Source organism: Pezoporus flaviventris, unplaced genomic scaffold (assembly GCF_033815535.1).
Source record: "Pezoporus flaviventris isolate CSIRO_AGI_PZ_B2104156 unplaced genomic scaffold, CSIRO_AGI_Pfla_v1 ptg000016l, whole genome shotgun sequence".
Taxonomy (NCBI): Eukaryota; Metazoa; Chordata; class Aves; order Psittaciformes; family Psittacidae; genus Pezoporus; species Pezoporus flaviventris.
Window position 1 is genome coordinate 1,536,422 of NW_026892564.1, and position 16,283 is coordinate 1,552,704.

Genomic DNA, 16,283 nt, shown 5'->3' on the forward strand with positions numbered 1-16,283 from the left:
TCCTCCAGATGGCATTCAGCAGATTGCAGTAAAAGTGCAGCACAGATGATATGCAAAGTACTGAAGCTGGCATTTACCAAGAAGAAAAATGGTCCATCACTTAATTACTCAGTTCTAAAAGTCAAATGAATACTGCTTCTCCATATGTGTGTGTGTGGGGGGCTTAGACATTTATCTGATGAAAACTTGTGATTTTTAGTATGCGATTCCTTGCCAGGTCTTGGAGGCGGTTTATTTTTCCTCAAGCATGGTTTCAAGTGTGGAAAACTAATGCAGCCATTCACACTCACTTTTAGAGAAACCTAAGAGTGAACAGCCTTTCTCAGAAAAGGGGTCTTGAATCCCAAAACTTCTGCAGCACCTCTAGTGTAGTAGTAATAACCATAATCATAATAAGAATGATGATGATGAAGTCAACTCATCTGTACAGCTTGTGCCATGAGAAGCTAGGCTTCAAATGTCTTGTTTTAATTTGCTAGGTCTTTCTGAAGGAGGGAACACTGATGAAGCTGTCCCGGAAGGTCATGCAGCCACGAATGTTTTTTCTGGTAAGGCACTGTATATGTTGCTGTGTACCTAACGCTAATGTAATTTAAAGTGGTTGAAACATTGCACCGCAAACATAAGTAACTAATAAGTGCAGGTAATGGATAAAATGACCAGTTGTTGCTGTGTTACTTGCACAGTTTTAATTTGGAGAGATCATCTATTAGCATACATGCTAATTTTAATAGAAAACTGTTGATTATTAAAATGTATTGTTTGAACAAGGCTCATTTAAAATCTGAGCACTTTTATGCGAAGATGCTGTTGTGGTAGTGCAAAAGCTAACAGTTATTCCATCCCACTTAGCTGTACCAGATCGTAAAACCTACAACTCCATGGCTGCTGTTTTACCCTTCTCTCTCTTTCTCCCTCCTTTCTCCTCCCTTCTTCCCCTGCACAAGCCCCCTGCATCCTGGGCAGGGCACTGAGCTGGAAGTTAAGTGCTGGGTTCTTTTCCTGTCTCTGCTACTGTTTGTTTTGAAACTTCTGTGCATCCCTGAAGTTCCTGTTTCCACTTGAACTTTTATTTATCCCTTTTATTTAGATGGTAAGGCAACTGCTGCCATGTGTAATATGTGGCATTGCTGGTCCACAGTCCTAGCTGAAATCTGCATTGTAGTTACAGTAGTACAAATAAGTATTTCCCTAGGCAGTCATGGAGTAGGAATTCTAAGCTTGCAAGTGACTGTCTTATGCTCTGGAGGTTGTAGCATATAAAGCACTGAGATAATTGGAGATAATTGCAAATTCTGTCAGTTATGGTAATACTCTCAAAAATCTGGTGCTGTGTCGAGCTGGACTTCCCAAATCAGATGTTTATAAATTTGAGTAGATCTAGCTTGGATTTTATTTGTTTTAGTTTTGGAGGTGGTGAGTTTTGGGGTATTTGGGGGGGGGATTTAAATATAAATATATATAAATATAAATACTGTGCAGGCTAGTGTTTATGCCTTCAGACACTTCACCAGCAATTTTTCCACTGATCATGTGAAGGCTTGTGAAACATTTGGTTATTTTGCAAAGAACCTCACAGATGAGGCTGTTCAGTTTTCTGGTCTATGTTTATGTGCACTAGCGAAGTTTGGATCCATTTGTTGAACAACAAATAAATCTCAATAGCTGTTCAGTAAGTGCAGTGAATGAAGCCAAGTCTGGTGGAACAGGAAATAAACAGTAGATGCACATTTAAGCTGGTAAAATTCACATGATACATGCGGATAAGTTTGTCCTTATAAGCATAAATTACTAATCTTAATTCTACTGTCTCTGAATTTCTGGAATGTTTTGCTTTGTTTGAATGCTTAATTCTAATATTCTTTTAAAGTAGCTTGCTATGCAGTACAGCTGTGTACACGAGAAACATCTTTGTCCTTTTTGACAGCCTGTTCTTTGACATCCGTGCACTGTTTAGTCATGTGCCAAATGTATATTTACACAAGGATGATATAAATAGACACCTATTGTTACCTAAATTCATACATGAAAATGTTTCTTGGGTTCTAAGTGGAATAATAGGAAGTAGAACATGCCCTTCTGGACAGTTGATCTCAATGCTGTATGAGTTCTGTACTTCCAGTAAAATGCATCTGAAATTATCTGTCTCTAAACAGTCTTCAGTCATTAAAAAACATTGCTTCTGTATTACAGTTCAATGATGCCCTGTTGTATACAACCCCGGTTCAGTCAGGGATGTATAAACTTAACAACATGCTGTCGTTGGCTGGAATGAAGGTGAGTCACTTGTTAGAAGAGTCTTTCTCCAAATCTATTTAAACTCAGGCCTTCAAATGTTCAAAACACAACTATGTTTATTGTTGGAAAGAGATTTAAAGATGCTTACGTTCCAGAGGAGTCCTACAGGCTGAATCTTTCTTGCATAATATGGCCTGTGGGATTGCTATCTAGGTTTCCCTAAAAAACCTGTGTTGCTGCAGGATGATCTCACCTGCATTTCATCCAGTATTGTGCTACTCTGGAACAGTCTGCCTACTTCCTGAGATTGCCTCTCTTTTGCTTTGTAACTGCTTTTTATTGCCTACGTGCAGAGCTTAGGCCTGTGAAATCTCTGGTGGATTAAATCTCCGTGGTTTATAGAGATCTGATAGTGAGGGGAGACATGGCTTTTGCTTCTGAGCCTTTGTGAAAACCACAAAAGTTAAGCCCTGAGCCCCTCTGGGTAGTGATAAGGGACACACATGCCATATATTGACATAATCTCTGACATGACAGTGGGAACAACAAACCGTTGCCTTGGGAATGAAGTAACTTGTCTCTGGTCCTGTCAGATAAAAGCACCAAGTCCAGCTGCAGTGCAGGTCTGGCACCCAAGTCCGAGCTTTCGCAGGCAGAGCTGCAAAATCACTTCTGCCAGCAGATGTGTCATGGTGGCTCAGAAACCACTCTTGGCTTTTAAACCTCCTTATATTTGAAACTTGGTAGCTCAGAAGGGTTAGCAGGGCAATCCAGCCCTTGGAGGTATGGGGCAGATACCCATTGTGGGGTACACAGGCAGGTTGAATCTTCTCCTGTAGCAGCAGCAGTGCCTTTTTGTGCCCAGCTGCAGGAGGTAATTAGAGGGCAATGGGCCTGGGCATGTTGAAGCACAGCAGGAGTTTCATTGGCCTGTGTGTCACCAGTGTTAGTATAGGCCACAGTGAAATAAAAATTTGGGTTGCATGTAATTTTATCATAGCTGGGCCCTCTGAGGTGTATGAGCAGAGATTTTTCTTTCCAAAGTACCAGTAAAAGTGTAAGGGATTTCACAGTAAGTAAAACTAAAGTGTAAATGATTGTACAATAAGTAAAACTAAAGTGTAAGGGATTTTACAGTAAGTAAAACTAAAGTGACTGTGAAAGTACCATTTCAGTTTGAATGTCAAGTTTTCTCTCTTAATGGAAGGTTAAAAAGCCAACCCAGGAAGCATATCAGAATGAACTGAACATTGAAAGTGTAGAGAGATCCTTCATTCTTTCGGCAAGGTAAGTCTTACAAATGAAAACGCCATGTAAGCTTTTTATAGCTCATTGTGCACTTATGTAATGCAAAGTTACCTTTGGCTGGAGTAGTTACAGAACAGAGGGAATGCCAGATGGATTTCTGGAAATAAGGTAGGCTTTGTTCTAATCTACTTCTGTTCACATTCAAAATCTAATTTTGAAAATTTAAGTTTATTTTTAAATGGGCCAGCAGAAAGGAAGCCTGATCACATGTAATAAGTTTCACAGATACCGTATGAATTTCTAGTTTCTAATACAGTTCACCCTAACTTGTAAGGAAGACTGCCTGTTGTGAAATGATGGATAGAAGCACAAAAGATACAGTAAATGTAGCTGATATTTGAGCAATTTGGGCTTAAAGCTACAGCTGGTAGGGATTCTGCTGTTCTCAGAACCATTAACAATTGGAGTGAGTAAAACTCTTGCTTGGCTCCTGCTCTTCAGCTTATACACCTTCAGAAACTTGAACAGAAACACTATCCTCTCACTGCCTTTCCTTGAGAGGAAGAAGAAATCAAATATTTTTGTTTCGGTTAATTTTAGGCTTTGCTTTTCAGTGGTTTTTTTTTGTTCTTCCAAAGTTACTTATGCATTAAGTTCATGCATTAACAGGACAGGATATGAAGCATGACAATAAATTTCGATATCATCATTGGTAACTGATATAAATTGGAAGAAGTCATCCTGGTCTTCAGTGTAATTGAAACAAGAAATGGATCTCAGTGAACCTGAAATTATGGAAATGGCAGCAATTATTGGAACAGTGGTTGTCTTCAACAGAAAACCAAATTCTCTGTTTAGAAGAAAAAGGATAAATGGCCACTAAGCCAGAGTAACTCTGGTCTGCCTTCAATGAGATGCCTTTAGCAAAGAGCTGGTTTTGTGGATTGTTGGTTTTGCTACATTTGAGTTGAAGTTTCATGTGTTCTGATATTTGTGACGGTGCTGATACCAGTGAAGGAAGACATGTTTTTTTCTTTTGTTTAGCAAAGCTGAGCAAGGGCAGACGCTTCTTTTTGTGTGACCTTGTAAGCACCGACATGAGGATGTCTGCACAAAGACAGCAGTTATCTCTAGCTGAGGGGTAGACCAAGGTTAACCATGTCAAAGTAGCCAAAGGAAGTAGTTTGACTGTCTGAGCAATAGTTATTTATAACAATAGACTTGAAAAATACAAAAATACTCCTTCAACAAATTTAAATGTTTCTCATAGTTCATTTGCACAGTGGGGAAAAAAAATGCATGTCACAGTTTAGAGTGTGATTCTGCTTCAGTCTAATGTGAGCAGGCCCTTACTGCTTAGGTGCCTCAGTGACTGGGTGTCACACAAATACATGAAGACATTTATGCGATTGCAGTAGGCAATGTGGATTTATCTCTGCTTGACTTGAAACAGTGTTTCACTTTGAATTCAGTCATTTAAGAAAATTGTAAGAAATCACTGGAACCTGTAAAAAGATTGTCATCTTGAAATACAGCCTACCTTCTTCCACAAAACGTGACAGACTTGTCCCTTTGAGGAACTGATTAAGTGGTAGATTAAAAGCAGCTCCTGTAAAATGCATGCTAGTCCCATGGGGAAAACCCCTTATATATAACATTTTCATGAAATTGGGCAGAGTTTGTGACATGTTTTTGTTTTGACCTTGCAATTACTGGAATTAACCTCACATTACCAACTAAAGCTGCTCTGATTTACTTTCTTTTTTAGTGTTGTTGATCTTGCATCTCTGCAGTGTTCAGTTCTCTTATTTTTATACTTGCTGGAAGCTGTGTGTATGTCAGAGCCCTAAGTTACACAACAGTGATGGGAGGTTGCATTTGCTGGGGATAAAGGAGGTGCTGAGGGCCCCAGGTGTAAAATAGCGGTTTTCAGATTGTTACCCATCTGTGAGTCCTGGGCCCATTATGATGTAGGAGGGAAACAAGTGAAAAACTACCAGCAATAGGTGCTTGCATGTATTTTTTCACAGTTAAATGTATTTTTCCTATTGATGAATATCCTGGATGTGAAAAGAATCAGTAGCTTGTCAATACAGCCTACATTTTCCTTGTGATGACACCTCATTCTAACAGATATTGATTCCTTTGTGGTAAAAATCCCAATTGCAAAACTGTTCAAATCTTACAGACATTGGAAACAAATTTTGCTTTTGTCTTTTCAAATAGTAAGTATTATGTGGAATGTATACCAGAGAAGAGATTCTGAAATGATCCTGGGGATAGAGATGGGGAGGGTAGCAATTAAGCTGGTGAAAAATTGCTAGTCATAAAAAGTAAGCCAGTTAACAAAAGAAGTGTAGATTACTACTTAGACAAGAGTCTTTTATCATTTCAGGTTTAGTTTTACTGCCTGGTTTATATATTTATTTATTCTGCTTTGTCTAGTCTGTGTTGAGGTTTCAGTTTTCCTGGGATAGCTGTAGGAATGTGTATTGTTTTACATGGTACAATGCAGTATTGTACTAGAAATCTCTTAATCGGAGAAACAAGTTAGCACACCTGCATGATATGGCACTGTACAGCAGTAAAGCTTCAGTCCTGAAAACAACAGTCATGCCAGCCTGAAGTGGTGTGAGGCCAGCTGGTCCCATCCCCCTCAAGGCTAGCATCCCCTCAATAAGGATAGTGAAGAGCTGCCCCAGGCAGACCTAGCTGCGTTGCTTCCCCTAACATAAGGATAGTTCATGGGATACTAGCTCAGCTAGGAGAGGTGCCCTAAGGCTCTGATCTTGAAAGCAACAGGGGTATAATTCTGAGAGCCCTCCTGGGACCACTGAGCTGCTTAGCTCCATTGGGTAGCTGTGGTGTGTGCCCCTAGCACACATGTTTGCCAGTAATAACAATTGCTGGGGCTCTCTGCAGTCCATTCAGAGTTTTCTGCTGTTTTGTTAAATAAAGAAATAAATAATAATAACTTCGAAAAACCTGAAGAAAACCCTGCAATTTTAGTAAACAAAATTATTTTTGGGAGGCTGCAAGAAATACTGGACCTGCAGCGAGAGAAGCTGGGTAGGGCTGTGCAGCTGGGGAGGAGGGCTGGGAGTGACAGCAGAAGGAACTCTGCCCATTTTGCTGTACTATACCATTACATCAATTCAGTTGCTGATGGCATTGCCTTTGCTGTTAAATTCTGAAGGGGCTGTAAGCAATCCTAAAGGCTAGCACTAGCAAACCTACCAAGCACGAGCTCCACAGCTGAACACTGGGACATAAGCCACATAGCTCATGCGCAAGCAGCCTCATGTGTATCAGTCCCTACATGATAGGGGAACGCTTAATCTCCAAAAACTGGGCCAACTTTAAATGTAATTATTTAATATAGGAACCTAGTTAAATGTAACCAGATTTTGGAAAAGCCAAAGGAGTTAATCAGTTATGGATGTTACATAGCTAATGCAGGCCAGTTGTTCATTCCAGATGAGGCAGCAAAAGTAAATAAACTGAACAAAGTGTTCCATGTAGAGTGTGAGATATTGGGACAGACAATAATACATTGCTTTACCCTTCCTTATGTCTTATCTCCTCTCCTCTTGTTTTGATTTTATTCCTGTGTGTGCTAGACGGTCTGGGTTTTTTTTCCCCTTGTGCTTCACAGGCTTTCCCTGTGAGGGGAACCTTACCAGATTTGTCCTCTCTGATTCTGTATAGTACTCAGTTTCATCCAATTCAAAACCCTGGCTCAAAGTATTTTTCCTAAAGGTTCAAAGATGATCAAAGCTTCCAAATTCATCTACAAAGGTCTTTAAAAAGTAATTGGTATTGCACATCCAGTTTGCTTTCCTCTTCCCAACTTTCCTTTTTATATATTTATCTGGTTCAAATTAATTTATTCCAAATTAATTTATTTGATACTGTTTAAGAAGCAAGGAATAAAAATAATGTTGGTAGTAGATACTGATTAAATCTTAGAAGCTGTTTTTAAGCTGACATGTCATCTTAAACATGTCAAGCTGTTCCTTTCCCACAAAACTGCTTCTTCCTTCCTTAGAGCACCCTCTATAGCGCTCGTACAATTGTTCAGCATAATGAACCCAGTCAGTAAACTGATCCAGAGCCAGGTCAAATGGTTGCTTTAATATGGATTTGTACCCCAATCCAGTGCACTGTGCCTATATAGCCCACTGTGTTACCATGTGTGTTGTGGCGTAAGAGTGAAAATAAGACCTAGTGGCTGACAGGGAGTCTAGGAGCCTGCCCTTTGCAACAGGAGAAGCATGGATTTTTATTATATGAAAGTGGTAGTGGGCCCATGGCCAGAGGAAGTGCTTTGGCATTGCACATAATTTAGTGTAGCTACAGGCTGTGCCAGGCACTCCTTGTTCCCCCTACTCCCCATGCCATGCCACTTCAGCCTAATGTTTTCCTTGCACTTGGTTAGTGATCCACCAGCTGTGGGATAGAGAGGTACAGGAAGCTCATATGTTTATCTCTTCGAGTTAGCTAATCCAATGGAAAAATTCGAAAGAGAAGAATCATTTCAAAGCAGCATGACCCAGTAGGAGCACAAGGCTGGGGAAGAGACAGTGTATTTTTCCTGACAGAAGTTTGAGGTTTCATAGAGCTGAGTATAACAAACTGCACTTTGATGCAGAAGGAAGGGGAGGGGGGGAGGAAAAGCTTGCTGAAATTTCAGGGTCCCTCTCAAAAGAGGAGGGCCCATGTCTTTGTTCTTGGAGCACCATTTAGATCAGTAAATGATAATGACGAAGAAGCCCTGAAACAATCACAAGGTTTTGGAAAGAGGAAAGAGGGAAAGGGAATCCACATTATAATGACAGACACAGAAATCTTTTTTATCATTAATCAACACAAATGACTGACACCATGCAGACAGCTAAAACAATGATGCCTGTTTCAGCAGGAACTGGAGATGCTCTATAAAACTGAAATTGCAAGAGAGTTAAGTCAGTGTGTAATAAAGCCAGTGGGATTCTAATCAACACTTGCTTCTTAGTTTTAAATGTTAGTAATAATAAATTTATATTTTTTTTTACTCCAACAGTTCTGCTACAGAAAGAGATGAGTGGTTAGAAGCCATCTCCAAGTCAATTGAAGAATATACAAAAAAAAGAATCACATTTAATCCTAGCAAAAGTCTTGAAGAGGTATGTCACACCGTTATTGTTGTGTTTTTCCTTTTTTGAATACAAAGCTTCTCTGTATTTAGAGAAACAAGGGGCATTCCATAATGAATAATACAACAGGATGGTAAATGGTAAGTGAACAGAACAATACATCATTCGTAATGTTACCTGCTTCATACATTTATTTTCTTCAAAAAAATCCAAGCCAGGTTTTCAATTCTGTCTGTAATCTTGCTAAAAGCAAGGTATAAATAGGCTGGTAAAGCTTGAAAGTCACACAGCCTTTTTGAACTAATTAAATACAGCTCTCTCTTCAGGGTTGCATTATAATGGTCACTGATGAAATAGAAGATAACATTTAAAACCATGACAATTTATCAGAGAAGGCTTTTCAATGTTAATTAGACTTGCCCTATAATCACTGATTAATATTAATCTTATTTCTCATCACTGAATGCAATGATATTCTGCCTATGTTCTCTCAGGCAGATCCAGAGAAACAGGAAGAAGATAGTCCGCTCGGATCAAAGGCTCCAATCTGGATCCCTGATACTAGAGCCACAATGTGTATGATCTGCACAAGTGAATTCACCTTGACTTGGCGAAGGCATCACTGCAGGGCATGTGGAAAGGTTGGGCAATTTTGTCATCACCTTTTCCATTAGTCATTCAGGTTCCTTGTGTGACAAATGCAGATGGAGCCTGATTGTGCCACAGCTCTTTTAAGAGAATGCTGTACTGTGACACAATTGTATGGATTAAAACCATCATGTAGGAGTTGCCTGCTTCTTTGTTTTAGAGCAAGGTGTTATAATAGAGCAGTGTTCAACCTTTTAATCTGTTACATGTTTCTTATTTTGTGTTTTGGAGTACTATTTACAATTGTCTTCCGCTTCTGTAAATACGTTGTACAAACAGAGAATGTAAGCTGAAATGAGGAAAAATATCTTCCTCGCCAATTTTGATAAGATAAATAATGATTTTTGGTTTTATGTTGGTACCAAGCTATATATATATATATATATATATATTTAACACTTATGACAGGTATATCTAATAAACCTTTCTTCTTGTTTTAATCAAGTGAGAATACAGAATTCAGTGCAGTTGAGACATCTGTGTTGTAGAGAAATTGTCAAGAGAGCAATTACTATATTTAGTTATTTCTTTAAAATCTTATGATTTAAACAGTTCAGTAATACAGTAAGTTTGTTCTTCTCTTCATGGATTGTTAATGTTGGTTTATTAACTTGTGTAACTCAGTGATTTATTTTTTTTATATTTTAATTGTTATAATTTAGAGGAGGAAAAGAGCAGCATGTTGAACATAAGGACATAGGGTAAAGCCAAAAACTTAAACCAGGTTCTGTTACAGCCTTAACAGTGCTGAAATGAATGTCTTTGAGCATTTGGTGATTTACAAGCACACATCATGTACAATAATGCTTTTATCTGTTTCCAGATTGTTTGTCAAGCTTGTTCATCAAATAAACATGGTTTAGACTACATGAAAAACCAGCCAGCAAGAGTATGTGATCATTGCTTCAGGGAGCTACAGAAACAAGGTAAAGAAATTCTTCACAAGCTGTCTTATTTTTGTGGCCCTTATTAACATATGTTTGTGCCTCATCCTTACTGCTGGATTCAACTGCCTAATTCTGCTAGTCACTGACAAGTCTTAGGCATCTGAGTTTATAAAAGGCCCAAGCAAGTTTCTGTGGAGTAAGCTAGGAAGTGAATTTTCAATACATTGGCTCTTTCTTCCAGGAACGTGCATTTGCCCTATGGTAATGACATGTACCATATACCTCTTTCTTCTTGAGATAACTAGTGTTACATTGCTTTTCATCTTATATTTATGCAGAAACGAACATAAAGTCAGTGCAGGCATCTCTGAGTGAAATGGGAATCCAGTCCCATCTCACAAGACTTGCTCTGAATTCTGCCAAAGACTCTAGTATAAAATATGCAAGCAGCCATAAGCAGGGACTGGAACAGTTTGCTGCCTTTCCCATTGGCAGAGGCTACAGTTCAACACAAGCTCTATAGGGTATCAGGAAATCTGTGATTCCCCAGGGAAATAATCAGGCTATGGCTTCTAGCATGCTGGCAGTGACATTTCTCATGGGGATATGGAAAGCAGCATCGGCAACCCTTGAAGTGCTGGTGGGAGCCTGCGTTGATGCAGAAGGTGGATTGTATGGACCACCTGCAGGTCTGTGGGTTGGGCACTAGAGGCTCCTGTGCTGCAGGCAATTGCAGGTGCTTTTAGCTGGGAAGAGAGCTGCACAGCAAGTGGGTACAGGTCGCAATCCAATTGCTCTCCTGCTCTGCTTATTATTTCAGAGCCTCGGCAGGGGCTCTGCTCAGGGACAACTCTAGAAGTAGACTTAATGAAGCTATTCCTTCCAGGATGGGCTGTGAAACAGTGGTAGGTCTTGCTAGAAAATAGGGTTTTAAAGGAGTGAAGTGTTGCAGAAGTCTTCCAAGAGAGATAAAGGGAATGCCAGTGGCAGTGGAGAAGTATGGATTTGACTCTGTAGATGGGAATCTCCAGAAGTGCATGAATGATGGCATGATGCTGGAAGAGGAACTGTGTAGCACCCATACTGAAAAAAGCTGAGAAGATAACAGATGTAGAGGACTGAAGGACAGTGTTGGGGAACAGATGTTAAGCACAGGCTGAACTGCAGAGGACAGCTCTAAAACTTTGGTGTGGTTTTTAAGACTTAATTTTCACCCTGCATATGGGCAAAGGTAGTTCATCATCAAGAGCACAGACTGTAAGCAAACAAGACCAATCCATGTGGTTTTCATTTTCTTGTGGGCTTTTTTTTTCAGTCTGGGTGTGATTTGAGAGATTCTAATTCATGTTGTTGATGATAATACTGAAAAGTTAATTCCACACAATGTGATTGTTATTTTTGCAACAGCTAATCAGAAGAAAAATGTCAGCTGTTTTTAAGAAAAAAGTCCAAGAATCACTGCCTGTGTTTAGTCACCTATGACATGAAAGCCATATTTATCCTATGTATTTTAGATAACCAGTGCACTCCTAAGAGTGGATCCCCAGTCAACCATAAATCTCCATCAAGTGCCTTGTCTACAGTTTTACACAGCATTCCCTCTGGAAGAAAGCAGAAAAAAATTCCTGCAGCCCTCAAAGAAGTAAGTTGATATTATATCATCAATATTAACAATGAAAAAAATAGTTCCATATTTAGGCATTTCTTTAGAAATCTGCAAAGTCAAAATTTGCCCGTAACAGTGGCTTGCCCTTTAGTTTTAGGCAGGGACCTGAACTTTGAAGCAGAATATAAACTGCATAAACACCTGTGAGACTGTGATTCAGGGAGATAGTTGGAATTTTAATTTCTTTCCTGCTTCCCTATGTTTCAAGGAATGGTGATTTACCACTGCACCAACAGTCAATGCCTACACCAACTCAGCTCCTAGCTTATGATTAGGAAAGGTAGAGCTAAACTCTCCCTACCTATGCTGGAGGTTTTGGGAATGGAAGGAAGTAATTTTTTTCTTCTTACATAAATGTGTGTTCTCCATCTGTGTGTGATCCTCAGTGTTTCAGCCCTCTTTTGTCTTGTTGCATCCAATTTAAGTTCCAACCCTAATGACTGCAGAAACCTCTCTTGCAGACCAGATAGAAGGTGGCAGACAAAATCAGTTTTCTTTCAGCCGTCTGAGTTAATTAGCAACATTAACTTGAGATCGGGTAAGAATTGGAGTCTTTGACAGGACAGGGCACTGGAGATCTGTTTTAAAAAAATCTGTACTGTGAAAACCTGGTCAGATGCATACATACTTTTGGGGTTTGTTTGTCTCTTCAGGTTTCGGCAAATACAGAAGACTCTACAATGAGTGGCTATCTACACAGATCTAAGGGCAGTAAGAAACCATGGAAACACCTATGGTTTGTTATAAAAAATAAGGTGCTATATACATATGCTGCTAGTGAGGTAAGAGGTTACATATTAGAAATCAAATAGCCAATGATAATACTTTCTTTGTTACAAAGCTGTTTATTTTTATCATCTGGCAACAAGCTATAGTTAGATCACGTAATGCTAACTGGTCTGATTGCATTATAGTATTTTGAAAAGGCCCAGTGACTTAGTACCATAACATGCTGATACAGCTCCACTGTTTCTGATTCCAGACCTAGCTTTGAGTACTTCTGCATTACACACCATTGCACAGTTGTAGGTATGTTCTGAGTCAGCTGAATACATGGAGGTCTGTTTGGATGCATCATGCTGGGCTAGTGGCAAAGACAACCTTATAAAAGCATCTTGAAGTATCTTGTTCTGAAGTTCCATATGGTATCTTGAATGTTTGGAAAATGAGCAGACTAAATCTCTTCTCAAACTGTCATCTTCAGCCTGGAGTTACTATTTAATACACAGTGTGGCAGTAGAAAAAAGAAATGCATCTTATCTAATGGCATTTGCTATTTTTATTTAGAATGTGTAGTTCTGTTGTAGTGTGGAATAATCTAATCAATATGTATAAGCTTGGCACATCCGAGCATGTGCTGAGGATGTAGTTTTATTGCATCTTATAATGTCTTGCAGCATATATGGATGCACTGTAGCACTGGAAGATCTTGGGTTTCACCTTTGTGTATTACATATTATAGTTTGCTAATAGCTTTGAAGAGCAAAATATCCAAGGCATCTGTTTAAAGGCATTGCCATCCTTTACTTTTCTTCCAAAATGTAAGGTCCAGCCTATCCTGGGCCTGATATTTTGTAAAGAATTACCCTTCTTTACCCTCGTGCCACTCCCACTCTAGCTATTTCCTGGTTTATGCTCAGATTTGTTCCTCCTGTAGTGCCAATCTTTATTTTGAATTTCTGAATTACGTCCAGAAACTGTGATGTTATTTCCACCACAGCATTGTCAATAGTAAAACCCCAAGTATTTGTAAAACTACCTTTGATTAGGTACTTTTGCAAAGATTTGACAAATATTTTACAGCAATGTGTCTTTCCCGGTAGTTGCAAAGGAGACTTTAACAAAGGGTAAAGAAAGGCATATTTGTCTGTGACAGTCACCTTAAATTTTCTTTTGCTGATATTAGCCTTCCAGAGTAGCTTCAGTTTGCAGATCAAAATAATAAAATTAACTCTTTCCTGTTTTCTTTAAACTAAGGAATAGCTGTCTTTATTTTTCATCCTGATGAGCCATTGCAGGAGACATTGTTTAGAGGCTCAAGGGAAGGTCCAGTGTGGCCTTAGCCAGAAAGCTCCAGTTAAACTACTTCTGTTAGTTCCACGTGATATCAAGTTTAGTGCTAAAAAGACCACTTATTAGTGGTACAAAAACTTAAGATACTAAAAACTACCTGAGATACTAAAAGTTACCTAAGATACTAAAAGGTGCCTAAGATATTAAACCAGATTTCTAAGCCTTACTTGACTGTTTTCCAATATCAAGAAACGTTGCTTTCTCAGGATACTCTTGTTTCAATGTAGAGGCAATTACCAAAGTCTTCACCTGATGTGTCGGTGTTTATGTGCATTCATTATTTATTTTTTTACTCTCCAGAAGCATTGCAGGTCCCTGCCTAGTTACAAAACACTGTTTTGGAATATGCAAAGGACGAAAATATGTTTTCCTTTTTCCCCCTTCCAGAAATGCTGGGCATAAAAAAAGGAAGCAATTGAGATAACTGAGGAAGGGAAAAGGTTGCCTTATTAGCCAGGTTTTGAAATTAAATGAAGAGGAGGTAAAAAGGTGCAGCTTCTCTTGCTACTCTGTACTAGCCAACCACTTGGCTAGGAAAACACTTAGCAACCTTTTTTCCCTATGCTCTGTCGTGGTTTAAAACCAGCCAGACAGCTCATTCACTCACTCCCCCCCTTCTTTCCCTCCCCCTACTTCTGGAGGGACGGAGAGGAAAATCAAAAAGAATGCAACTCCCACGGGTTGAGATAAGAACAGTTTAGTAACTAAGGTGTAACACAAATCACCACCGCTACCACCAACGGTAACAGTGATAAAGGAAATAACAAGGGAAGAGAATACAACACCTCAGCACCAGCTGACTGGTAACTTGCCCCCCCAGCCCGACCAAGCACCGACCCATACCTCCTCCAACCCCGCAGTCCCAGCCCTTCCGGCTCACTCCCAGTTACATCCTGGGCATGACGTGCTGTGGTATGGAATAGCTCTTTGGTCAGTTTGGGTCAGGTGTCCTGTCTCTGCTTCCTCCCGCCTTCCCCTCCTCCCTGGCAGAGCATGAGGCTCACAAAGTCCTTGGCCAAACCAAAACATCATTGTCAGCTCTGTTCCCAGGCCGAAAGTCAAAACACAGCACTGCACCAGCTACCAAGAAGGAGAAAAATGACTGCTACTGCTGAACCCAGGACAGCTCTTAGTTTTCAGCACCAGGAAGCAAAATAAGTTTAACCGTCATTAAGTATTTGGAGTGTGACTCCTGTGCTTGAGAAAAGAATATCAAGATGTTACCAGGGAAATGGGAAATAAAAAGAGGAACAGCTATGTTGAAGTCTATGAGGTTTTGTTATTTCCTGTCCCTCGATTCATGCATGGAGACTATAAAAAGCAGCATTTTGTACGTGACTATTTGTAACAACCTGTTTGTTGTATAGTATGTTGCAATGGTATGGTGCATGAGTAAGTCTAAATGCATTTCTTAGTATGTCTTACATGCTCAATTTTGTCTCGTTTGCTTTTTTTCCCCCATAAAATAGGATGTGGCAGCATTAGAGAGCCAGCCTTTACTTGGATTCACAGTCAGTGAAGTAAAAGATGAAAACTCAGAGTCTAGAGTGTTCCATTTACTGCACAAAAACACTTTATTTTATATATTTAAAGCAGATGATCCCCATTCAGCTCAAAAGTAAGAAACTATTTGATTTGTTACTTTTTTCTAGAAAATGGTTCAGAAATCATGAATATTAATGTTCACAGATTAAGCATATGTACAGAAAATGCATATTATAACATATGTAAACAAAACGTTTAAATTACTTAAACATAAGGTCCTGGTTTCATTAGGACTTCTGAAATGCTTTAAATGAAGAAGCAGACTGTCCTTTGCAAAAGAATAAATATAGGAGAATGAAAAAGTTTTAGAAAGGTAAAATAAAAAACCTTTCTTTTTTAGCCTATTCCTCTATCCCTGGTCTGCTGAAGTGAGAATTGAATGTTACCTTTGGAGAAATCAGAAAATGTGTTTTAAGAATTAACTGATGTGTCCCTTCTTTTATTTCCAGCTGTAAATTTTAATTATTTTTAATTAATATATGGCAGTGAAAATAAAGCAAACCCTACAAAGTAAGGGACACACGTTTGAAGTGTGTGTGCAGATATGCGTGAGCACCTAGGCATGCTTAGTATGTTCAGACCAAAAGCTTGAATTCAAAGAATACTTACACAAGCTGTTTCATTTAAAGTCCTGCTGATGTGTCTGAGTTTGGAGTCATATTTATCAATGTATGTATTATGTGTGATTTATATGAAATAACCTAGAAGCTTGGGCATTAATCAGGAGACAATATTTGCTATATGAATCATGGAGTAGACTAGAATTCAGCGTGGAAGCAGTAGATTAATCTTGCCTGTATGCTTATCTTATATGACTGGTTTCACTGCAGTTCTCCCAAATGA

At 39.2% G+C, this 16,283-nt stretch overlaps 1 protein-coding gene and 1 long non-coding RNA gene across 3 annotated transcripts in view; both read left to right on the forward strand.

The window, feature by feature from the left end:
• Positions 1 to 16,283, forward strand: part of FGD6 (FYVE, RhoGEF and PH domain containing 6) — a 73,283-nt gene that overhangs the window by 52,917 nt on the left and 4,083 nt on the right. Inside the window, exons 12-20 of one of the 2 annotated variants that reach the window (XM_061454578.1) lie at positions 480 to 548; positions 2,194 to 2,277; positions 3,446 to 3,525; positions 8,549 to 8,651; positions 9,116 to 9,262; positions 10,093 to 10,195; positions 11,671 to 11,798; positions 12,476 to 12,604; positions 15,365 to 15,513. In XM_061454578.1, coding sequence (XP_061310562.1) covers positions 480 to 548; positions 2,194 to 2,277; positions 3,446 to 3,525; positions 8,549 to 8,651; positions 9,116 to 9,262; positions 10,093 to 10,195; positions 11,671 to 11,798; positions 12,476 to 12,604; positions 15,365 to 15,513 — 992 coding nt within the window. The remainder of the gene's footprint in view (positions 1 to 479; positions 549 to 2,193; positions 2,278 to 3,445; positions 3,526 to 8,548; positions 8,652 to 9,115; positions 9,263 to 10,092; positions 10,196 to 11,670; positions 11,799 to 12,475; positions 12,605 to 15,364; positions 15,514 to 16,283) is intronic. The other variant, XM_061454579.1, reaches the window with a different exon arrangement.
• On the forward strand, positions 14,343 to 15,353 carry LOC133269889 (uncharacterized). Its single transcript, XR_009743584.1, has 2 exons — positions 14,343 to 14,466; positions 15,029 to 15,353. It is a non-coding gene; the product is annotated as an uncharacterized LOC133269889 (long non-coding RNA).